Raw genomic sequence first — 20,007 nt, forward strand, 5'->3', positions numbered from 1 at the left:
GTGTTGGACAACGCCTATCTAATAATCAATAATATTTAGGGAGATGAATTTTTCACTCCTTGTATGATTATGGGGTCCTTTTAACGGGATTTGACATCAAAAGGAGTTAAAGTGCCACTTTAACCGTGCGGGGGGGGGGGGGGGGGGGGGGCGCATAATCCTAAGGGGGTTAAAAAATCATCTCCCAAATCTTTAATACCCTGTATAAAATACTGTAACTCTTTCCATTGCTTTTATTTTTATAATTTTGGCTCAGATTATCAGGGCCACTCTCATGGACTTTTGCTTGTCTTATACATCTCTGGCTGTGTTAAAGAGCATCAACAGGCAGGTCCCTTACAAGGTAATCAGACCATACTGAACTCACTCAAAAAAAAATGGTTGAGATTTTATTACAAAGGCTTCCGACCGAGAAAGTGACGGCAACAAAGGAGTGCAAGTCGATGATTGACACCTCCAATTTTTCATTACAGTCAAAAGAGGTACAAGAATTTACCGACAAAGAAAGACGGGATTGGGAGAATTTACTGATGAAGAAAGAAGGGATTGCGGGTAGTACATATGGAAACCAGGAATAGACAAACCCCCTTTTACCAGAATTTCCACCCGCACATATGGCCAAAATTATGGAGCAAGATCCTTGTTCTCCAAAGATGGGATCCGAATGTTTTGATGGAAAGGAAGAAAATATCGGAAGTTCCGATTTGGATCAAACTTCATGGCCTTCACCTAAAGTTCTGGAACTCTCACTGCCTTAGTAGAATAGCTAGTTTGATTGGGAAGCCCCTCTACATGGACACTCAAACGGCTGAATCCTCTAGGCTGAATTATGCTAGAATGTGCGTCTTAGTCAATGCCGAGCAAATTCTCCCTGACTTTATCAAACTTTGTTCTTCCTCGGGAGAGATCACTCAGCCAATAGAGTATGTCTGGAAGCCTAAAGCTTGTGTTCACTGTTTGGATTTCAGCCATGGATCAGATTACTGTCATCTCCAATCGATTCAACCCCAACCCCAACCCAATAATGAATGAAGGCCGAAAAGTGAACCCCCTAAGGAGACAGTTGTTGGTCCAGTAGATGTCCCTACCGCCCCCATCTGCACATCAACCTGAAAGCCATATAAAAAATCTCACTTCTCAACCCTTTGTGGCCTTATCTTCAGCTCTTCTAGATCAAATCCATCCAAACAAATTTGCAGTTCTAGAGGATGAAATCGAGCATGCTAATGAGAATGGCAAACAGATTCAATTTGGCCATGATGACCATCCTGACTTTCAGTCCCCTTCATCGGATCAAGGTGTTTGGCATAAGGTCCAGAGAAAAAAAAACAGATCGACCTTCAGCTTCCTTCCTGCTCTCCCATCGTTCTCCAAGTTCTCCCTTGGACGAAGCATATGAGACTCTGATGCTGTGGATTTGTCTTTGTGGGCCTATTTGTATGTTTGTTTTGCTTATGTTTGCTTGGTCCTTTTGGTCTGTTTGCTCTAGCTAATGCTAGAGTGATTTCTGATTTATGTTGTTTTCGTTGCTCTCTGAGCTTGTTGCCTTTTTTTTCTGTTTCCCCCTGTGCACTGTGCTAGGGGTGGTCTCTGGGCTTTCATGCTGTATCTTTGTTCCTTGTTCAATATATCTGGTAGGGGTCCTGCCTAACCCCAGCTTACCTATCACCAAAAAAAAAGAAAAAAGAGAGAGAATTTCCACCCGCTCTTTTTTTGTCTTTACCATAGAATTCCACACATTGGAGGGGTAAGATGAACAGAAGAAGGAAAATAACATGATATTAGGAGGAACTGAATTATTGATCCATAGCAAATTGGATTTATTACATCAGTCAATGCTGCCAAACAGTTAACAGGGATATTGTATCTGCTTTACTTGAGAAAACAAATCAACCATCACATATGGCATTCCTTACACAAATCGATCTCAGAAAAGCTCGTCAACCCTGCAAAAATGTTTGAAGGCAAATGAAAAACAGTGTTAGGCTTCAATTGCTCAACATTGAATGATGCCATTTGCTAAAGCTATATCATCCTAGTTTAAGTCTGCTACCTCATGAATCCATAAGACTAATATTCACATTATTCATGGAAAAAAAACGGCATTTTTTTGCGATTGGATTTTCTTTTCAAACATAGACACAACCACCAATCAAAATATAATATATTTGAATAAAACTGATATTATCAGTTTCAATTAAATCGTGTATGTTAGTGCGTGACCCAAGGTGGGGATAGGGGGAAAGAGAGCACTTTTTCCTTTAATGGTATGGTGGAGAAAGAGTTAGACCGTGATTGTTTTTGGATTTTGACAATATTTTGAGTCCAAAACTGATTATCGGGCTGAAAAAAACTGATTATCGGACTCAAAATTTTGAGTCCCATAATCAGTTTTGAACTTAAAATTGATTCTTAAAATACAAAACAAAAGGGCCTTAGAATTCAGAAGAACTTTTGAGATGGATAAGTTTCATGGCAGATTTAACGATGACTGGGCCATTTCTGGATATGAAAATTTGTCTATACTGGCCTCTCAATCCAGCCATCAGGATAAGGGAATGGGGGTGTCTCTTGTTAAGAGTGGACAGAGAGAGACCAAAGAAAATCCAAAGCTGTCGACCTATCCAATTAGTGAGAGAGAAGCTAGGTTTGCAAGAGAAGAGAAAGGGAGAGGGGACAAGGAGCTGGTTTGAGTAAGAAACAAGGGAAGACTAGTTTGAAGTATTGAAATTTCCATGTTGCAGTAGAGAGAGTAAAAGAAATCTCAATGGTGAACATTAATCCACTGGTAGTGAAATAAATCCAATCATAGTAAGGAAGAGAAGGAAACATAGTATGGATTGATAGACAAAGATGAATGGTGCTTGAGGAATAGCTCTACCCACCTTGACTTGGGATCCTCAAGATTGAAAGAATGAACTCACCCTTGATATAGAATCCGGCTTGGAGTGAACACCTTTTTCAGACCTAGTGCTGTCATCAAATGGCATTTCTATTTCATCATCAACAGAAGAGAAGTCACAGCATCTTTTTTTTTTTTTTTTTGAGAATTGTCACAGCATCTTAAGGGATAGGATTATCAACCACCTGTCCTTCCCGCTGTCATTATTCTTTCCACTTCTTTAGAAATATGAGATAATGTGTGCTAAAGGTGTAAATTAGTCCCACAATTTGATTGAAGGCAATCAGAATTTCCTGAATAATACCATAGCAGGCACGAATAGATGTTCAACTCTAAATGGACGGTATGTACCATACGAATATGCCAGCTGATACAACTAAAGATATCCAAAATCCTTAACATTTCATGTAATCTACATGGTTGGACCAATCCAATTAACATATTCTGCTGATAAATGAAGCCAAATTGATTTATACTTCATAAACCGTTTGTTGTACATAGATTCGATGGATGGGACAAAAATAACAGGATTTCTAATAAATTTCAAACCATAGATTCAAGTGATTACTGAGCCTTGCCCCTCTAATTGCTTGGAAGGTTGCCTAAAAGAATAAAGTTCGCAGTAAAGAAGTATGCAGTAAAGAAGCCCTCTAATAATTTTAGGGGTTTGGTTGCTGAAGTGATAGTTATTTGTGAGGCAGGTGCCTTCAGATTGCTAGTTTTTATGTGGAAAGCAAAATTTCCTGATTGCAGAAAAAACTTCTGAAAAAGTCCTCTGCTTTGCCGAATTTTTCTTGCAGCAGCAAGATCTCACTTGTAGAAACATCATGAGATGTGTGTGTAGATGTTCGTATATCTAAGGAGAAGTCCTTGATATTGAAAGTCGGTTGTTTTTAATTTGCTAAATATTTTTTCATCCGGAATGACACTGGATTTGGGTACCGTCTCAATGCGTATGATAGCTGTGTTAGTTAATTTTGTAGCTGTCGCTCCCATGCTTAAACGGGTCAGTGAGTTTATGAATCTCAAATTCAGTCTCACCTATCGTCTAAAGACAACAGGAGCACGTTGTAGAGTTTGTGGTGCTCCATATGCCCCTAAAAGTCCGCATTGGAAACGTCACATGTTGGTGATGTTCCAACCCTCTGGGGTATTTCCCCTCCCTTTAAAGGGCTTTTGGTTACCTTAATTGTGACCTTGACCAAGATTTTACTTCAAGAAACATCATTAGATTTTTTTTCCTTGGGGGGTGGGGCGTGAGGGGTGGAGATGGAATAACTTTTTGCTGTTCTTTTCCTTGTTTGTTTTATTGTGTAGAAGTGTAGTGGAAGTTTGAGTGAAAGTTGACGGTGTTTGGTGGCCTAAGATCCTATTGGCCAATCTCATCTCCACACACTTAAGCCCAAACCCCCACCCGTATAAAATCTTAAGACCTGCGCCTAAGGGAACCGGTAACAGAGCACACATGCCGCATTTGATTAGCATTCGAATATGTTGGCCAAGATCAGGGTCTCAGTGAAGCATATATGGCTATTAGGCGATGGTGGTAGTCGAGGGTTAGATCACGACAATTCCTCAGATAGATGGTCAGATCAAGATGATGAATTTGAACCTTATGATGAGGCAATGCCATTCTATGATGGCTCCATGCCTCACTTTGAGGATAGAGAGGTCTAGAGTTCACAACATATGAGTCGACAATGGGGATTTTAAGGGTCACCTCAACCATAACAAATTCCTTTGGTGCATTGATGACGTTGAGCTACAAAGACTTTGAGAGGATCCATATCAGCGTGTTGCAGACTTTACTTGGGGGAATTGAATTCTTCCCATTCGGAGAGAATTGATATCCAATAGACTTAAGATTGGATTTAGTTATTATTGCTTGTTGGACATGTATTATTTTTTATGGGATTTTATTTTAATTTAGTGGCATTTTATTTAGCCTAGATGTGGGGGGTGTCCACATCAACCTATGGCCGGCCTTACTCCCTTTACCTATGGCCCACCCACCCTTTTAAAACCACCTAAACCCAAACCTAAAACCCTTATCTCATATTGACCCTCTACTCTGGACCACCACTTAAAGTTCATATACCCCATCTCTTACCCCAACTTACATCCTATGAGTCAATCTTATGACCCACCACTTAAGTCCAAAGCTCCACCTATATAAAATGTGGGGGTACGCACCACTCTTCTCCCCTTTTCTTCTCCTCTTTCACCTCCTTCCTTCCTCTCTTGTTTCTGTGCAGCAGCACCTTCCCTCTCTTTTCTTCCACCCTTCCACTTATTTATCCCTCAACTCCACAACTAAGATAACAGGCAATATATTTCTCTCCTCTCTTCTCCTCCATCCGTTTCTTTTCTTTTCTTTTCCTTTCTCCCTCTCCTCTCCTCTCCTCTTCCTTATCGACTTGCTTGTTGCCACTGCCCTGCCCTTAATAGAATGTTATAACTGGAAAAATAGAATGTTAAAAATAGATAAAATATATAATTTTGAGGCAAAATAAAATAAAATATAAAGTAAAATTATCTTGATATTTTTCACAATAAATGGTAAAAATAAAAATATGGCATATTTTTTAAATCTCGGAATGTTTTCGCTGTCATTTTATCAAAATGTCGTGATAAAATCATGATATTTTGAAAAAGTCCGAGACATTTGTGACTAGACCTAGGCCTATCCCCTTAAACCTTTCCCATCAGTTTTTACACCCTAATTTTCCATAATCAGCTCTACCCTTGCCACCCTTAACACCATATCCTGAGCATATCATCTACCCTTCTCTCACCACTCTATTAGAAATCATTTGGGCCCAAAATCAATTTTCAATAAATTCTGATTTCATGCCACTGAGTACAATTCAAAAACTTTTTTCAAATCGATTCCAAACATTACCATCACATCAATATTGAAGAATCACACACACAAAAAAATTTCTTATCATAAACATCAAATTAACCACAGATCAAAAAAATTGAAGAGAAAAAAAAAACATCTCAAAACATAATCCTAATAAGAAATAAGAATACATAAACAGTTGAAATTATAATAAGGCGGGCGTACCTGGATTGAATTGCGGAGACAAATCAATGGTCGCCATGCTCCATGGCGTGCTGCTGGTGTTCGAGGTGGCGACGCTCCTCGGGGAGGGCGACCAGGTATGAGAAGATCATTCCGCCAAAGCAGACGTGGAAAAGTGGATCGACCGAGCTCGTTTGGATGTACTTGGCGTGGTAATTATCCAGCCCTCGGCTGATTCCTTTCTTCATGTAATCGATCGACAACATTGGCTTCAGATGGGAAGGAAGATCCTTCACTTTCAGTCCTCTGATCTCGTTGAAGAAATTCCTCATCGCCATTGGAGCTACAGAGAGAGAGAGAGAGAGAGAGAGATTAGACCCACAAACCCTAACCCTAGTTTTTCTTTCTCTTGGTTCTGTACTTCTTTTCCCCTTCTCCTTGCGCTTTCCACGGAAAAATGTGACGCTTTTTTTTTATTTATTATTTATTATTGGGGGAAGGAAGGATACGGTACGGTGGTCGATTTTAATAAAATCAGTCACCTCCCCTACACTACAGTCTACACCCGAGTGGGAACTTGACCTTTGGTTAATCTAGACCGTCCATTTCAATTAGCCTTATGTTAGATCTCCAATAACCCAAAATATCGCCTCAATTGGAGAAAAATAGCAAGATATTTATTGGGCCCCACATCTGTCTGCTTGGATGATCGTTGATTCGAACAATAACAAAAGGAGTCTGGCCAAAATGCTATTGAAAATATCTTGATCAGATGATCTAGACCCTTGATCCTTCAAGTCACGTTTACGTCAAATCTCTCAACGATCTGGAGACTAAGCGATGGGCCCACTCACTTTGGCATAGGATGGGATGGTCTAAACCGTTCATCTCTCAATGCACACGTGACCCCACTTCCTTCCCGTATTTTCTACACACGAAGAGCATATAAAGCTATGAATACCGTCTATTCTCTTCATCTTTTGTCTTTCTCCCTCCCTCGCCCTCTCTATCTGATCGATGATGGCTCGAATACTATCCCAAACCCTAATCCGAGAAGCATCGCTATCCTCAAAATCTCATCATCTTTCTTCTTGCTCTCGTCTCGTAAACCACCGGAACCGTTCGAATCGATCAGAGAAAGCGCAGATGATCGAGATCGATCTAGAAGGAGACAATAGCGATGTCGAGATCTTGGGATTACGAAGGCTGGAAGACACCATAAACGGAATCATGGCACAGAGATCGGCTCCAGAATGGCTCCCCTTCCTTCCTGGCTCTTCCTACTGGGTTCCGCCACGGAAAAGCCCTCTCGGCCTCGTAGAATTGGTGCGAAAGTTAGCAAATCCGTTCACAGAAGAGGAAACCCTAGCTTTATCCTCGGTTCGAGCCTGGCCTTCTTCCTCTTACTTCGTGGAAGGTATAGATCATGCCAGATCTGCATTCCTAGGGTTTCCATTTTCTTTTCTTTTTGTTATTTTGGTTGTTACGAGTGTCTGGTGGTTTCGATCTTTTGAGCCGCGGGCAGTTTTTGCATCTTATGTTGATTTTCTTTGAAATGCGTGGATTGGTGTCGGATTTTAGTGATTTGGCCGAGAATTTTGATGCGTTGTTCTATGTGCAATTTTGGATTCTACGTTTTTTTTTTTCATTTGATTGCTAGTTTGACGTTTGGATTTATAGTGTTTTGACGTTTAGATTTCGTCAAAGGTATAGCACGCATCATCTGAATTCCTAGGGTTTTGGGGGGGAGTTCTAGCTGCAGGTGCAAGGTCGATGCATGTGACACGTGTGTTTTAATTGATTTGGTTGATTCATTTGTTGTGAAATTTTCGTAAGATTTCTAGTGATTTGGTTTTTTGTGTGTAGTTTTGGATTTTATGTTGTCTTGCAATGGAAATATTTTGGGGAGGTGTTGATTTAAGGCGATTTAGTTGACCGATGGAAAGTTTCCATTTTTAAGTTATTTTTTGGTAGGTAAGCTGGGATGGAACCTGAGACCTCAAGGTTGAGAAACTCCATTTTAAAGTTATTATGCAGGATTTAATGCACTTGTAGTATGACAGATTCAGGTGATTCAGTCCTTGGTTTATTGATAATGTTTCCCTTTGAGATATCTCTGGTTTTTCACTCCCTGTGCAGAAATTTTGCAATTGTCCATTCAAAAAAACAAAACCCCATGTTTGGGTTTTTTGAGAGTGAATGCTTGTCGAACACATTTACTTCTGGAAATAAATAAAGGAATCAATGGCAGAAATCTTGCTTGGAACTGTTTTAGTATTTGCTGTTATTTGTGTTAAATCTTTTGGATACATTAGATGTATGCACATGTGTGGTATTTATTTATAAAAAAGATCCAATTTCATTTTCCCCTAGGAGAGTTGCATATTTTGGGGAAGGATCCACATGTTTGTATGTCTGCATCTTCTTCTTCTTCTTTTTTTCACCATAAATCTAAAACTATGTACTACATTGCAAGTGGTTGTCCTGGCGCATCCCAATTGTTTGCTTTGCCAATATCTGAATGCACAGGTGAGAATGGAAAAAAGGTCTTATAATGTAATTTTAAATTTTGGCTGTAGGTGCATCTCCACAGTATGGAGAGACAAATTCAAAGACGACAACAACTGAATCTGAGGATGAAGAAGAATCTGAGGATGAATAGGTTGTCTTGTGTCACTGAAAAATGGCATCATGGGTAAGTGAGATACAATGCCTAAATCTAAATTTTTCAGTACTAGCCACAGCATCTAAATTCTGGATCTTACAATCCATTTCCTGGATTTTAAGTAAGAAATCCAGGTTTGAGAAATCTCTCCCTCAACCTGAGATTTCTAAAACCTGGAAACACGGGACGATCTCCTATTCTCTCATTCAACAGGAAGAAGGGCAAGAAATCAGAAAACGGTGGACGGTCTCCTTCTTGTCTCATCTCCCATCCGGGATTTTGAGGAAATCCAAGATTCTAAAATCCACGTATCCGAACAGCCCCACCTTAAACCACTTTTCTCCATGAGCAATATAATTATTCAATCCCCATACAAATACTGTAAATACTATTCTATGAACAAAAAAAATTGTAGCACCCAAAACTTAACACATAACTTTACATTTAGAAGAAAAAAAGCTTTAAACCACTACTGCATAATGGAGCGCTCATGGGTGGGAGGGGTTCTGTGCCTCCACTAGCAAATAGACATGCCTTCTCGTCTGCAAACCATTCCTTCCCACCGTTTCAAATCCAGCCTTCCACAAAAGCATTGGATCAAAGGCTGTCAGCATGGGTTGTCTGACTTCCTTTTAGTATTACTGAATTGGAACCAAAGACAAGGAATTGAACTTCAATGTATCTGATTATGAAAAAAAAATGCGTCTGATAAGCTGAACAAATGAGCATGAATGTACTTCGCGTTTCACTTGTTGCTGCCAATCCTCCCCAGGCAGGTGATGTGAAAGATTTGTGAATGTTATTTGACTCCAGGCAGGGAAAAGCAATAACAGAATACCTTGTCACTCAACTAGTGAGGACTAAAATCTGGGCTAAAATCATTGGAAAATAGAACTTTGTCCGTGAGTTTGCCTTTATTTTCATTGTACTTACTATCTTAATTCTAAGCAGATTGTCTTGCAGTTCTTTGACACCTACTGTAAGAATTGTAAGACAGTTGTTAAAATGCCGACAACGTGACACCGGGTTTTAACCAATTTTATTTGCAGGCTCGGTTTGACTTTGTAGATAGCCTTGTCGGAGAGCAAAGGGGATGGTAATAAGTTGTACAGATGAAGTTAATGGCGTGTAGCATGTGTGCTCCCACAAATTCAGAGACCACCCATCTAATATGGCCCCAAAAGGACTAGTTCTGTTTTGCTGTATGAATGCATGTTTATTTTCGTAAATATAAGGTACCCAGATTAATTTCTCTAGATGTATTGCTCTTCTACTTTCATAAACAGATGATTTGGGCTCATATCGCTCTGCCAAACCTGCCAAATATGGAGTTTTATACAAGGTTGTAAATGCTCAGTCAGGACAGAAGAAAATCAATATGTTTAGATCCCATGAAGGGAGCCCTCTTGGTAAGCTTTAAACAGTGGAGGAAATTCCGTGCCTCAGCTGTGATATGTAGCATGTATTTGTTATGATCGGTTCATTTTACCATATCATGTATTTGTTATGACTGAAAAACTTGCAGAGTGTAATGTTTAGAGAGGAGGTGAATCCCATACAATGAACCCCAAATCATTACAGAATCCCAGGCCCTGTTTGGATTGCAAGAATTTTTTTTGTAGAAGTTTGGAAAAGAAAAACTTATCCAAAATCTCAAGTTTTTCAAATTGTTTGTTTACTCATGAAAAAAGGCTGACTTGAACAGCTGAAGTAAGTTTTATTTACAGGTTGGCTACTGATATTAGCAGTGCCATGTTTTGATAATTGCACTAATTCCTCGTCTTTTATTATTTAAACAGCTTTCAGAAGCTATTAAAGTTAACAAAAAGCTTTAAGTGGCCAACTATCAAAACATCATAGAGCCAATATTAGTAACCAAATTGAGGAAATTAAAAAAAGATTCCTCAACCCATGTATCAAACTTAACAAACAAAAGCATCTTCACTGTGCAACGCATGTTGGCAGAAGTTATAACAGTACGGGTTTAAGTAGCAAAAGATAAAATGGCTAAAGATGAGAAATTTTGGAGAAGCTCGTCTCTCTAAAAGTGTGTAAATATTGTTCGACGATCTTATCATTTGTCAAAACATAACATTCAACAAAAGCTCACTGCTTCAAATTAGCTATGGCATCGGTGACAAGCACTCTGAAAACAACAGCTAACTTGATCATGATAGGTTTAGCAGAACTTAGTTGAGCTTGATCTGGAAATGAAGTGGTGGCAGGGCCATTTTAGAGGCACTGGAAATTTTACAGGTAAATTTACTTCGAAGTAGGTAGGAATTTAACCATTCAAAAAAAAGTAAGAATTTACAAATAGGACTGCTAAGCTGAAGGGCGTCGAAGGGGTGTCCCCATTGTATCCACATCATCAAAGTTCCTGATGCCCACGTGCAGACAGTAGGGTGGCAACATCGGTATCACATATTCAGGCCCCAGTGAGCTTAAATATTGTTCGAAGATCAAATGGGAAATACGAAAATAATAATCAGATGTCACAATTGGTGGATCCCGCAAACTGATGACATTATTTAAGGTAAAGTAAAACAACTTGTCTTAGAAGATCCAGTCCAAAGAACCCAATTCCTGATTCGAGATAACTCAACTCAGCAATTAACAAAACAAACATCAGATGGTGACAGTTTAACCAGATTAAGCAAATATTACCAAAGCAAACTTGAGTCTTAGAGGAAGTTTCGGATGTCCAATTGCCTCACATCGACCATCTCCTCATCCTTGAACTCCTCCCTAATAAAGGAAAAAAGAACAGATATAAGGCCAAAGGAAAAAAAACGTGGATACAACATCTCAGAAGTTAAACATTTTTGTCATTTTAACAAGATGGTGTAAGTGTAGATAGAGAAAATCATCACCAGAACTGTCAGTAAGGGGGGCAACTTGGTTCGATTCAGATTGAGATTTCACTGAAAAATGAATTGGAATCAACCCGAACCCGGCCTTCGTAAAAAGCTCAACCCGAATTCCCAAAAATCAACTCGAGTTGCACCCCTAAGTTTCAGTGGAAAGAAGATTGGGAAGGACATTAATTGCAAAATAGGTTTTAAGGCATTGGGAACTGACCTTTTCTTCTGAGTTTCCATTGCTTCCAGAGCATCCTTCTTCAGCTCCTCCAACTGAGTTTTTGCAATTTTAACCTCCAACTCTTCTTCATACTTTGGCAGATCTTCCCTTCGAATGCCCAGCCTAATTTAAATCCATAGCAGATAGGAAGAGGAATAAGAATATAGCGTTTACTCCCCTGCTGAGAACTGTCTGCATGTTGTAGTGTATTTACATCCTCATTCGTAGGTTTTCCAGGGGAAAAAACTGTGCATATTCCATGTCCAAAAAAAAACTGTGCATGTTTAAGAAATCATATCATAATCAAAACCACGATCATTCAAGACCTGCAACCTAGACAATGCATAAGTGTGATTGTGCCCACATGGATGATCTTAAATTGGGTAAGTTCGATATTCAAAGCACTAAATTGAATATTTCCTCATCACGGATGAGGAAGAGTGCCATTTAGCTATAGTCAATGTGGCGGGACATGTGATAACACAAAAAGGTAACTTCCAAAGACTGAAATGTTTTATTCAACCTGACCAAAATTTCTTGTGCCTTTGATAAAACAACTTCAAACTAAGACATAACTTTGATAAAACAAAAAAAATGCATCACTGGAAGGCTAAAAGGGGGTCAATATGTTGGTTCAACATCCAAAGTGATACATACTTCTTATTGATCTTATCAAACTCGGCTAGAAGAAGAGACATTCCCTTCTTGTCAGACCTCAGAAGTGGCTTCTTAAGTTCTTTCTCAACTTTATCCAATGCTTCCATCATCATAGCCTCCACACCAAGTTCATCGGGGAGGCCTCTCCTATAAGACAGATATATTACATAGGAGATCTGTATTATTAAAGAGAAATATGAGAAATGACATTCCATACAAATACATATAAAGATGTCAATGTCATAAGCAAGCACTTCTGCAAATATATATTATAATCAATATAACAATGCAGAGCTGAAGCACACCGATGATAAAGATCACAAATGATCTCTATGTGAGACATGTAATATGTGTTATGTTCCCAAACTACCAATACATAGGTGGGAATCTGAAGGATAGGTCTAGAGGAGTTTTCAATTGTGTGAAATGTTCTAGAAGATCGTGACTATTACTAAAAGCTACAAGATTCAATGCGAAAATTTAACTCGAAAGCAGAACATACTTAATTCGAATCTCTGACAATGTCAACAAATAGGTCTGAGCATCTGGGATGTCTTTTGTTCGTGTCTGGATGGTGTATTGTATTCTCTGGGACTCTGAGAATAGGTCTGCCCTGCAAGGTGACCAAATGACACATACAAATGTGTTAAATCAAAAAAATGGCACAACATAGATGACAATTCATGGAAAAACAAATGATGAGTACAAGTTTTAAGTTTCCTTAATAGAAGTATATGTAATGCAAAGATTAATCAGCGTTTATCTCTAATGCATATATGTGATCCACATGAAAATTATTGAAAAGAGTACCTCATGGACAAGAATAGTGACATTACATTGAAGTAATTTAACTGTATACTCAATCAGTTATATTTTAGCATATAAAAGAACCCTTTTGAAAAATTAAATTTCTAATCCTCAAATGCCTGGAACCTTTGAAACATTATGTGCAGCCAGCCGTTTGGCCTAATCTTCATTTTCTAATGTGTGGCACTTCCTAAACACTGACGAATATCCAGAACACAAAAGGAACTGTATGTTCCGGGACATGAAAAATTAAGTTACATATCTATGAAAGAGTGGGATATTCTTGAGTTTATATCCTTGATCACCTTATCCATCAGAATAGGGTTATCATCAATCACTGCTTCATGTGGGGTGCATCTGTGGAATATGTTTCATCTTTTGTTGATTCACTGCCCAAGTGCCTCTCAGTTGTGGTGTTTCACCCTTCCTATGCTCCTTGGTGCGCCCGGGGTAGACTCTTTCAGTGCATTAGCCTGCAGGAAGTTCTTTGGAAATTTGGAAAGGAGCAAAGCGGAATGGTGTTCGATGAGAATGCAAAAACCTGATAGTGTTCGCCATAGTGGGAACTTTGGATCCATCATTCAGTGGTCTGTTGTGCACAAGGAAGATGATGTAGAGGTAGTAGTTTGGCCAACCTAATCAATTGTATTTCCTTCAACTTTTATAGCGCCTAGTGGGAGTGGCAGGTCGGCTAGAAGGAGATGGGCTTTCGGGATGCGGTTTAGGAACATCACTAGATAGAGCGGCCAAGCCTTGGGACACCTATCAAGTTTAGTGTAGTAAGGCAGGCTCGAACAGAGGAACCGAAGGAAGCCAGTTAAGCCGCCGAACATGAAGGAGAGAAATCAGTCGGCTTTGGGACTCAAGCAAGCCCCTCGGGCATGGTTCCAAAGCTTCAGTTCATTCCTCCTAACCATAGGGTTTACACATGGCTTGCTACTTAAGCCAATAAGTCTTGAGCCTAGTAGGTGCAATCAGTATATCCCTTACCAGTCCATTCAAGCCTATCAATATCTTGCCTGCCCTATCTTCGGTCGTATGGTCTCGATACTAGTGGGAAAATCATGCCTGAAAGCAAGCAAGCTATGAGATGAAAGAGAGAGTGAGAGTGAAAGAGAAGGACCTAGAGCAAATATGGGTTGAAAAGCAGTAGTGCCCTACAGAGGATCTGAAAGAGATACAGTGGCAGAGCAATTAATGGGGCCAAGCAAGCAAAAAGAGGCAATTACAGAGCCAAGTACCAAGCTAATAGGGCAACATCCAGTCAAGCAAGAGTAGTCCCTCCCTCCCTCCCTCCCTCCTCCTTTGTATCCTTTCAAGTCACGCCTAGTGCCCTAGTTGATGGAACTCCACTCTCTATCAGTACGCCCAGCAGCAATGTGCAGCCTAAAAGCTGACTTCGTGGAGATATGGCCAAGCTTGAGCCAACCTGAAACCTATACCTCTACCTTGACTAAACAGAACTACATTCAATCTAAGTAGGAGTTTAGCCCTGACTACAAAAGCTTCTCGCTCTCGATCATAAGTGGTACTCATCACTATCACTAGTTGACCCCTACTATGGTCAAGACTTTCCTTTCTCTAACTCAATGACTTTTTTTTTACAAAGCGGGGGCCAGGCTAACTCCTCGAGTGACAAACTATTGCTTTTGCTTTCTTGTTTTACCTTTCCCGAGGGCTTTCTCTAGTGTCTCTACTAAGGAGCTTAGGAGGTCTCAGGATTAATATCATCTTGGTAGCTTCTGGGAAGATCCTCCTAGGTTACATCAGCTGAATTCCAATGGATCCAACCTTAGGAATCTGGGAGTGGCTGGAGTTGGCAGCATCATCAGGGGCCGTCTTGGGGAGGTTACTCTTACTTTTTGGATCTTATTTGCCATAAGGAGTCAAACAAGGAATGAGGTGCTCATGCTTAAATGGAGCAATGAGGCTATGGTTTGATGCAAAGATTAGTGCCTTTGTGCATACATTTCAGCACATTAAACGGCTGGCCAACGACATTGCAGACCAGTTATTCGGGTCCTCTTTTTTTTTGGGAGGGGGTTATTTTAGGATTTTTTATATCCTAAAATATATGATTAGATTGGAAAACTATTTCTACTAGGTTTACGATAGGTTTATAAGGGTGCAAGTGCATGCTGAGGATGTGCATATGTATGCCGAGAAGATACAGACATCAGTCGAGAAGGTGTAGACAAAGATTTTTTTTTTGTGAGACTATGGGACGCAGGATCAAAGGGTAATATGAGAGATTAAGAACTGAAAATATAAAAAATTCAAGAGAAAGATCATATCTGAAATCACTCCAGATCACTCCAGATCTTACCTAGGCATCTTACTCAAGTTTTCAAGGCTTTGCACCTGGAGAAGAAAGGTTGTACTAGAATCGCACTAGCAATGCCGAGGCATTGCACCTAGGGGCCCTAGGTATCGCACTAAGGGGTCAAGGCCTCACACCTTAAACCTAACATTGTCGTAATCAAATGCCCTCTAATCTAATGACGTAAAAACCCTCTCCTTAAAATTTTCGTAATAAATGTGCAGGGAATTTTGATTAACTAAAGTTTTGAATTTTTATTTTCTACTAGTTTGTTTGGTTTTTCTGCATCACCAAGACTTAGAAGATAGGAAAATAAACAAGTAGCTAACTCTACGACAGATCTAAAAGGCTCACCAGCAGATTATAGAGTACATAAATTATCAAAACATATATAATTGTTCTAGAAAATGTGCCAAAATCACTAAATAAAACAGCATAGGACAATGTAGTCGAATCCATATGTATCGCTTAGTTTTACAATCATGTGAATGACATAATCGTTGCATCTAGGGGTGAGCATTATTCGGTTAAAACCGAATAACCGAACTGAATTGGTCGGTTCCGTTCGGTTTTTTTCTTTTCAGTTCGGTTTCGGTTTTTTTTTTTTTTGGAAATTCGGTTTTTCGGTTTCGGTATTCTCAAAAAGAAAATCAGTTAACCGAATAACCGAAATTATGGATGAAAACCATTTTTTTCCAAAAAAAAAGTGCTATATGTGCACTCCGTAGGATGATCAAAACCGTCCATTTCATTGATCACAACTTAATTAGGTTGTGCTCAAAAAATCATTTCGATCGGATGATCCTAGCCCTCCGGTCAAAAATCATAACCGAATAACCGAATTTTTATTCGGTTCGGTTTCGGTTTGGTTTCGGATAATTTCGGTCTATTCGGTTCGGTTTAAACCGAATAACCACCCCTAGTTGCATCAGTCAACACCATATTGTTCTTTGCTCTGGTCCTTAGCTGATATGCATGCCAGTATTGATTACTCAAAGCCTTAATTGGAACATTATCTATAAAATATGATGTTTTAGTACTCATTATGTTCAAGATGCACAAGTACATAGCAACAATATGAATACATTTTAGATTATGGAGTGATCCCAGGGAAATTATGAAAGCTGAATCGCATGGTCACATAATTAAATAAATATTAAAAAGCACCAGATCTCCCAAATGGGATTACTAAAATAAAGTTTCTTAGCATGCTATTTTGAATGTTTTCTTAGCATGCTATTTTGAATGTAAACCATAAATGAGTTTCATGTTTTTACAAAGAATGGAACTAGAGAAAAGAGAAACCGCTATATAACTCCAGCAGAAGTAAAGTATAAACTGATCAACTGAAAAAAAAATTAAAAATTCAATTGAGAGACTTACTTCTCTCTTACAGTCTTCATAACCTTGGCATAACGATCTACTGCAGCAGGATCATCTGGGTCTATTGTGATCTTCTCCTTCTTAAGTACCCCAATGGCTGTCTCAAATTTGTTTTTAACCTCAAAAAAGATGTTCTTCAACATCTCTTCCAGCCCAAATGGGTATGCCATTGTCAGAAATTGAACATAGAAAGTGATAAAAAATGACAATTACACAACACCTAGTGTTTATTGATAGAAATTCTAAAAACACATGAGATCAATAGGTAGGAAGTAAAAATGGATTAAGTAATCTATTAAACATGCATATGTAATCTTAGTACGTAGCACGTTAGCAATATAACCAATAGTATGTATCACTCGTGCACACAAATGACCTAGCATATCAAACTAAAAATAACCAATCTTAAAAGAATATTCATATTAGGCCTATGAGAAATGTGTAAACTGTGAGGTACAAGGAAGTCTAATTTTCATGGTCATTGTTACCCATCAAATTTATCACAGAAACATGCATCATGAGACTCAAAAAAAGAAAAACTTGCATCCATCACTTGGAAGTATGAGATATAGCCCGAATATGGGGGGTATCCTGCTTCCAAGGTAAATTTGGATTTGAATAGCTTGGCTCCATGAGGAGAAAAAACTGGAGCCTAGTCTGGAATGATTACTTCTAGCTTCATTTTTTTCATCTATTGTTCTTTTAATCCAAATCTGCGTACAATATTTTCTGTGATTTAGTGAACCTGCCTACTTCCTGTACTGCTATTGTCACTATACTTTCAGATACTTCTGTGTTGTTGTGTAGAGATATGCATATGGCTATAATTTACCCAAGGTACCCACTGTTTTTATAGGTTCGCCAAAATTATGGGTTTGTTCATGAATTTTGTGATCATCATCTTCTCTGCCACTAAAGAATACTAATCAGGCAAGAATGTGCTTTGGTTGAGGGTTTTAAGATTTTCTTCGATTCCATGTTCAATTCATTAATCATGGAAGGGGACTCGCTCAGTAAAATCTTTCAGGAAAGGAGCAAGGGTTGGTTTTTTTGTGGAGGCTTCCCAATTACCTACATTGAAAAAGAAGCCAAGCAGATTGGATTCAATTGCCAAAGATGCTATGAAAAGACCTTCACACACGTTCAATAATAATGATTATGAATTGGACATTACATGCTCTTTTTCTCTTTCTAAATCCATAAAATGTTTTTTTTAATGATACCATAAAATGTTTTCATTGCTCAAAAAAAAATCATAAAACGTTGCCATCAATACAAAAAAAACTACCTGATCTATTTTACCTAGATTGTTGGTTCCTCTAATTTCTCCTTGTATGCATGTTTTATCTAGAATGCAAGCTTATCACTATACCTTTAACCCTTGCCTAATTTCTCTTAGGGTCGTTATTTTCATATCCATATAGCCATTTTTAAGATCTATAGCAACAATTACGGATCTATAACAACAACTATTATACAATTGGTCAGATTAAATTCCAACCACAGCAGGCAACCATTTATAGCTAGAAACGTTGACAAACATAAAGCACAGAAAAATTCATCAGTCCACTCACCATCACCCTTGAGGGCAGGAGGAGCAGCTTCTTTAGCAAAAAAACGCACTGGAACTACAGACTCGTGTTGTAGAATGATGTGACTAGAATACAACTGTAAAACCGCAAGAAGCAAAAGAAATGTGATCAGAAGCAAGACAGAAAAAGCATGTTCCAAAATAAACAGAGAAAGGTTATAGCAAAAACAAACAGAGCTTTAGTAATGTGTTCAAATATGTGATTCAGTATAGGACTGAAGAAAATTTCAGTTTTTAAGGGCTAGATAGTAATGCATTGGTCGGTTGCCAGTATCCGTAATTAATTATAATTGTCATTGACGATAAAAAGATGATTTCCTTCATCATGAAACAATGGTTTATGCAGGGTTTGGAAAAAAAAAAATGACTCTAGGTCTCCATCCCGTGAGTTTTTGCATACAATTCAATGGTCTTACAACAGTATAGCTTACTCGAACGATTATATCATTCAACTGTCGAACGATTATATCATTCAACTGTAACACATCTTCTTTCATATTAAAACCTACGTGATCGGCAATGCTGGCATTTCATTTGAGAATAAGCATAAGAATTCTACACTAAGATCCATTGGCAGTGTAATAAAAATGTGATATCACCATTGATTTCACCTCCATTGATGGGTTCACTTTTAGATCACCATTAATCAAGGTTCTATGCAACCATTTTTAGATGGACAAAAAGGAGATTCCAGTTCCAAGAAAGACGCAAAAAGCCAAACAAAAGTTACTAAAATCTCCACAGTTTCTTATAAATAAACAAGGACTATTCTACTCAAAAGACACACAATTAATCAATAAAAGGTTCTGATCATCCAACATATTTAAGCTTGATAAATCAAAGACAATGTGCAGAAACAGAAAAGTCCAACAACACCAGATGTTAGGGTTAGGGTTTCACAGAGGAAAGAAAAAACATGAATGTAAATCTGTCAAGGTTATCAGTTGATTGGTACAGGAATTGAAACGCAGAGAGTCTAAATCAGTTGAACTGAAAGATTAGATGAGGAAAAGAAATACTTGTCTCGATCGGGATAAGAGACGAGATGTTAAAGCCATGATCACAAATGTTCTCTCTTCTCTCTTCTCTCTTCTCTCTTCTCTCTCTGGTATATGAGAAAAGCCTAGATTCGCCCAAAGAACTAAAAAAACAAAGCAGCTCTGGATACTGCCACCCAAGAAATTAGGCGCTTCCACCCATATCAGATTGTGCTTAGAACTTAGTGGAGGAATTCACTAGCAAGTAGCAAGATGATCTTCGTGAGCGAATACAACCAAATGCACCTTAAACGTGTTTGGGGTGATCAGAACCCTTGATCTGATGTGCATTACAAGATGACCCAGTAAGTCGAACGGAGATTTCATTGGCAGAATTGAGGAGTGCGAAGAATCAATGGCTCAAGAGACATCCTTATGTTATGACCTTTGATCGATGGATATGATCACTCAATGAGGGTAGAACCAGGCCAACAGTACTATAGCCCTTTCCACATGTCCTCTTCTACCCTACTTTGAGTCCGATAAACGGTTTTGGACTTTCCCCTTCTGCGGATTTTGAGTCCTTTCCACATTTT

At 38.8% G+C, this 20,007-nt stretch overlaps 3 protein-coding genes across 3 annotated transcripts; 1 reads left to right on the plus strand and 2 right to left on the minus strand.

Annotated features, from left to right (window-relative positions):
- Positions 1–1,753: 1,753 nt before the first annotated feature.
- LOC143850999 (uncharacterized) lies at positions 1,754–6,415 on the minus strand. The gene is made up of 2 exons (XM_077360311.1): positions 5,973–6,415; positions 1,754–1,946 (listed from the first exon to the last, which is right to left on the minus strand). The coding sequence occupies exon 1, from the start codon at positions 6,266–6,268 to the stop codon at positions 5,996–5,998; it is 273 nt and encodes a 90-aa protein (XP_077216426.1). The 5' UTR covers positions 6,269–6,415; the 3' UTR covers positions 1,754–1,946; positions 5,973–5,995.
- Positions 6,416–6,895: 480 nt separating this feature from the next.
- LOC143849601 (uncharacterized) lies at positions 6,896–10,178 on the plus strand. The gene is made up of 3 exons (XM_077358671.1): positions 6,896–7,347; positions 8,510–8,625; positions 9,645–10,178. Exons 1-2 carry the CDS (start codon positions 6,948–6,950, stop codon positions 8,590–8,592), a joined length of 483 nt encoding a protein of 160 aa, XP_077214786.1. The 5' UTR covers positions 6,896–6,947; the 3' UTR covers positions 8,593–8,625; positions 9,645–10,178.
- Positions 10,179–11,102: 924 nt separating this feature from the next.
- Positions 11,103–19,685, minus strand: LOC143849600 (putative ATP synthase 24 kDa subunit, mitochondrial). The gene is made up of 7 exons (XM_077358670.1): positions 19,454–19,685; positions 18,418–18,511; positions 16,844–16,988; positions 12,836–12,946; positions 12,334–12,480; positions 11,677–11,799; positions 11,103–11,343 (listed from the first exon to the last, which is right to left on the minus strand). Exons 1-7 carry the CDS (start codon positions 19,490–19,492, stop codon positions 11,280–11,282), a joined length of 723 nt encoding a protein of 240 aa, XP_077214785.1. The 5' UTR covers positions 19,493–19,685; the 3' UTR covers positions 11,103–11,279.
- Positions 19,686–20,007: the final 322 nt, after the last annotated feature.

Source organism: Tasmannia lanceolata, unplaced genomic scaffold (genome assembly GCF_043159265.1).
Source record: "Tasmannia lanceolata isolate RefF3 unplaced genomic scaffold, GAP_Taslan_0.1 ptg000018l, whole genome shotgun sequence".
NCBI lineage: Eukaryota > Viridiplantae > Streptophyta > Magnoliopsida > Canellales > Winteraceae > Tasmannia > Tasmannia lanceolata.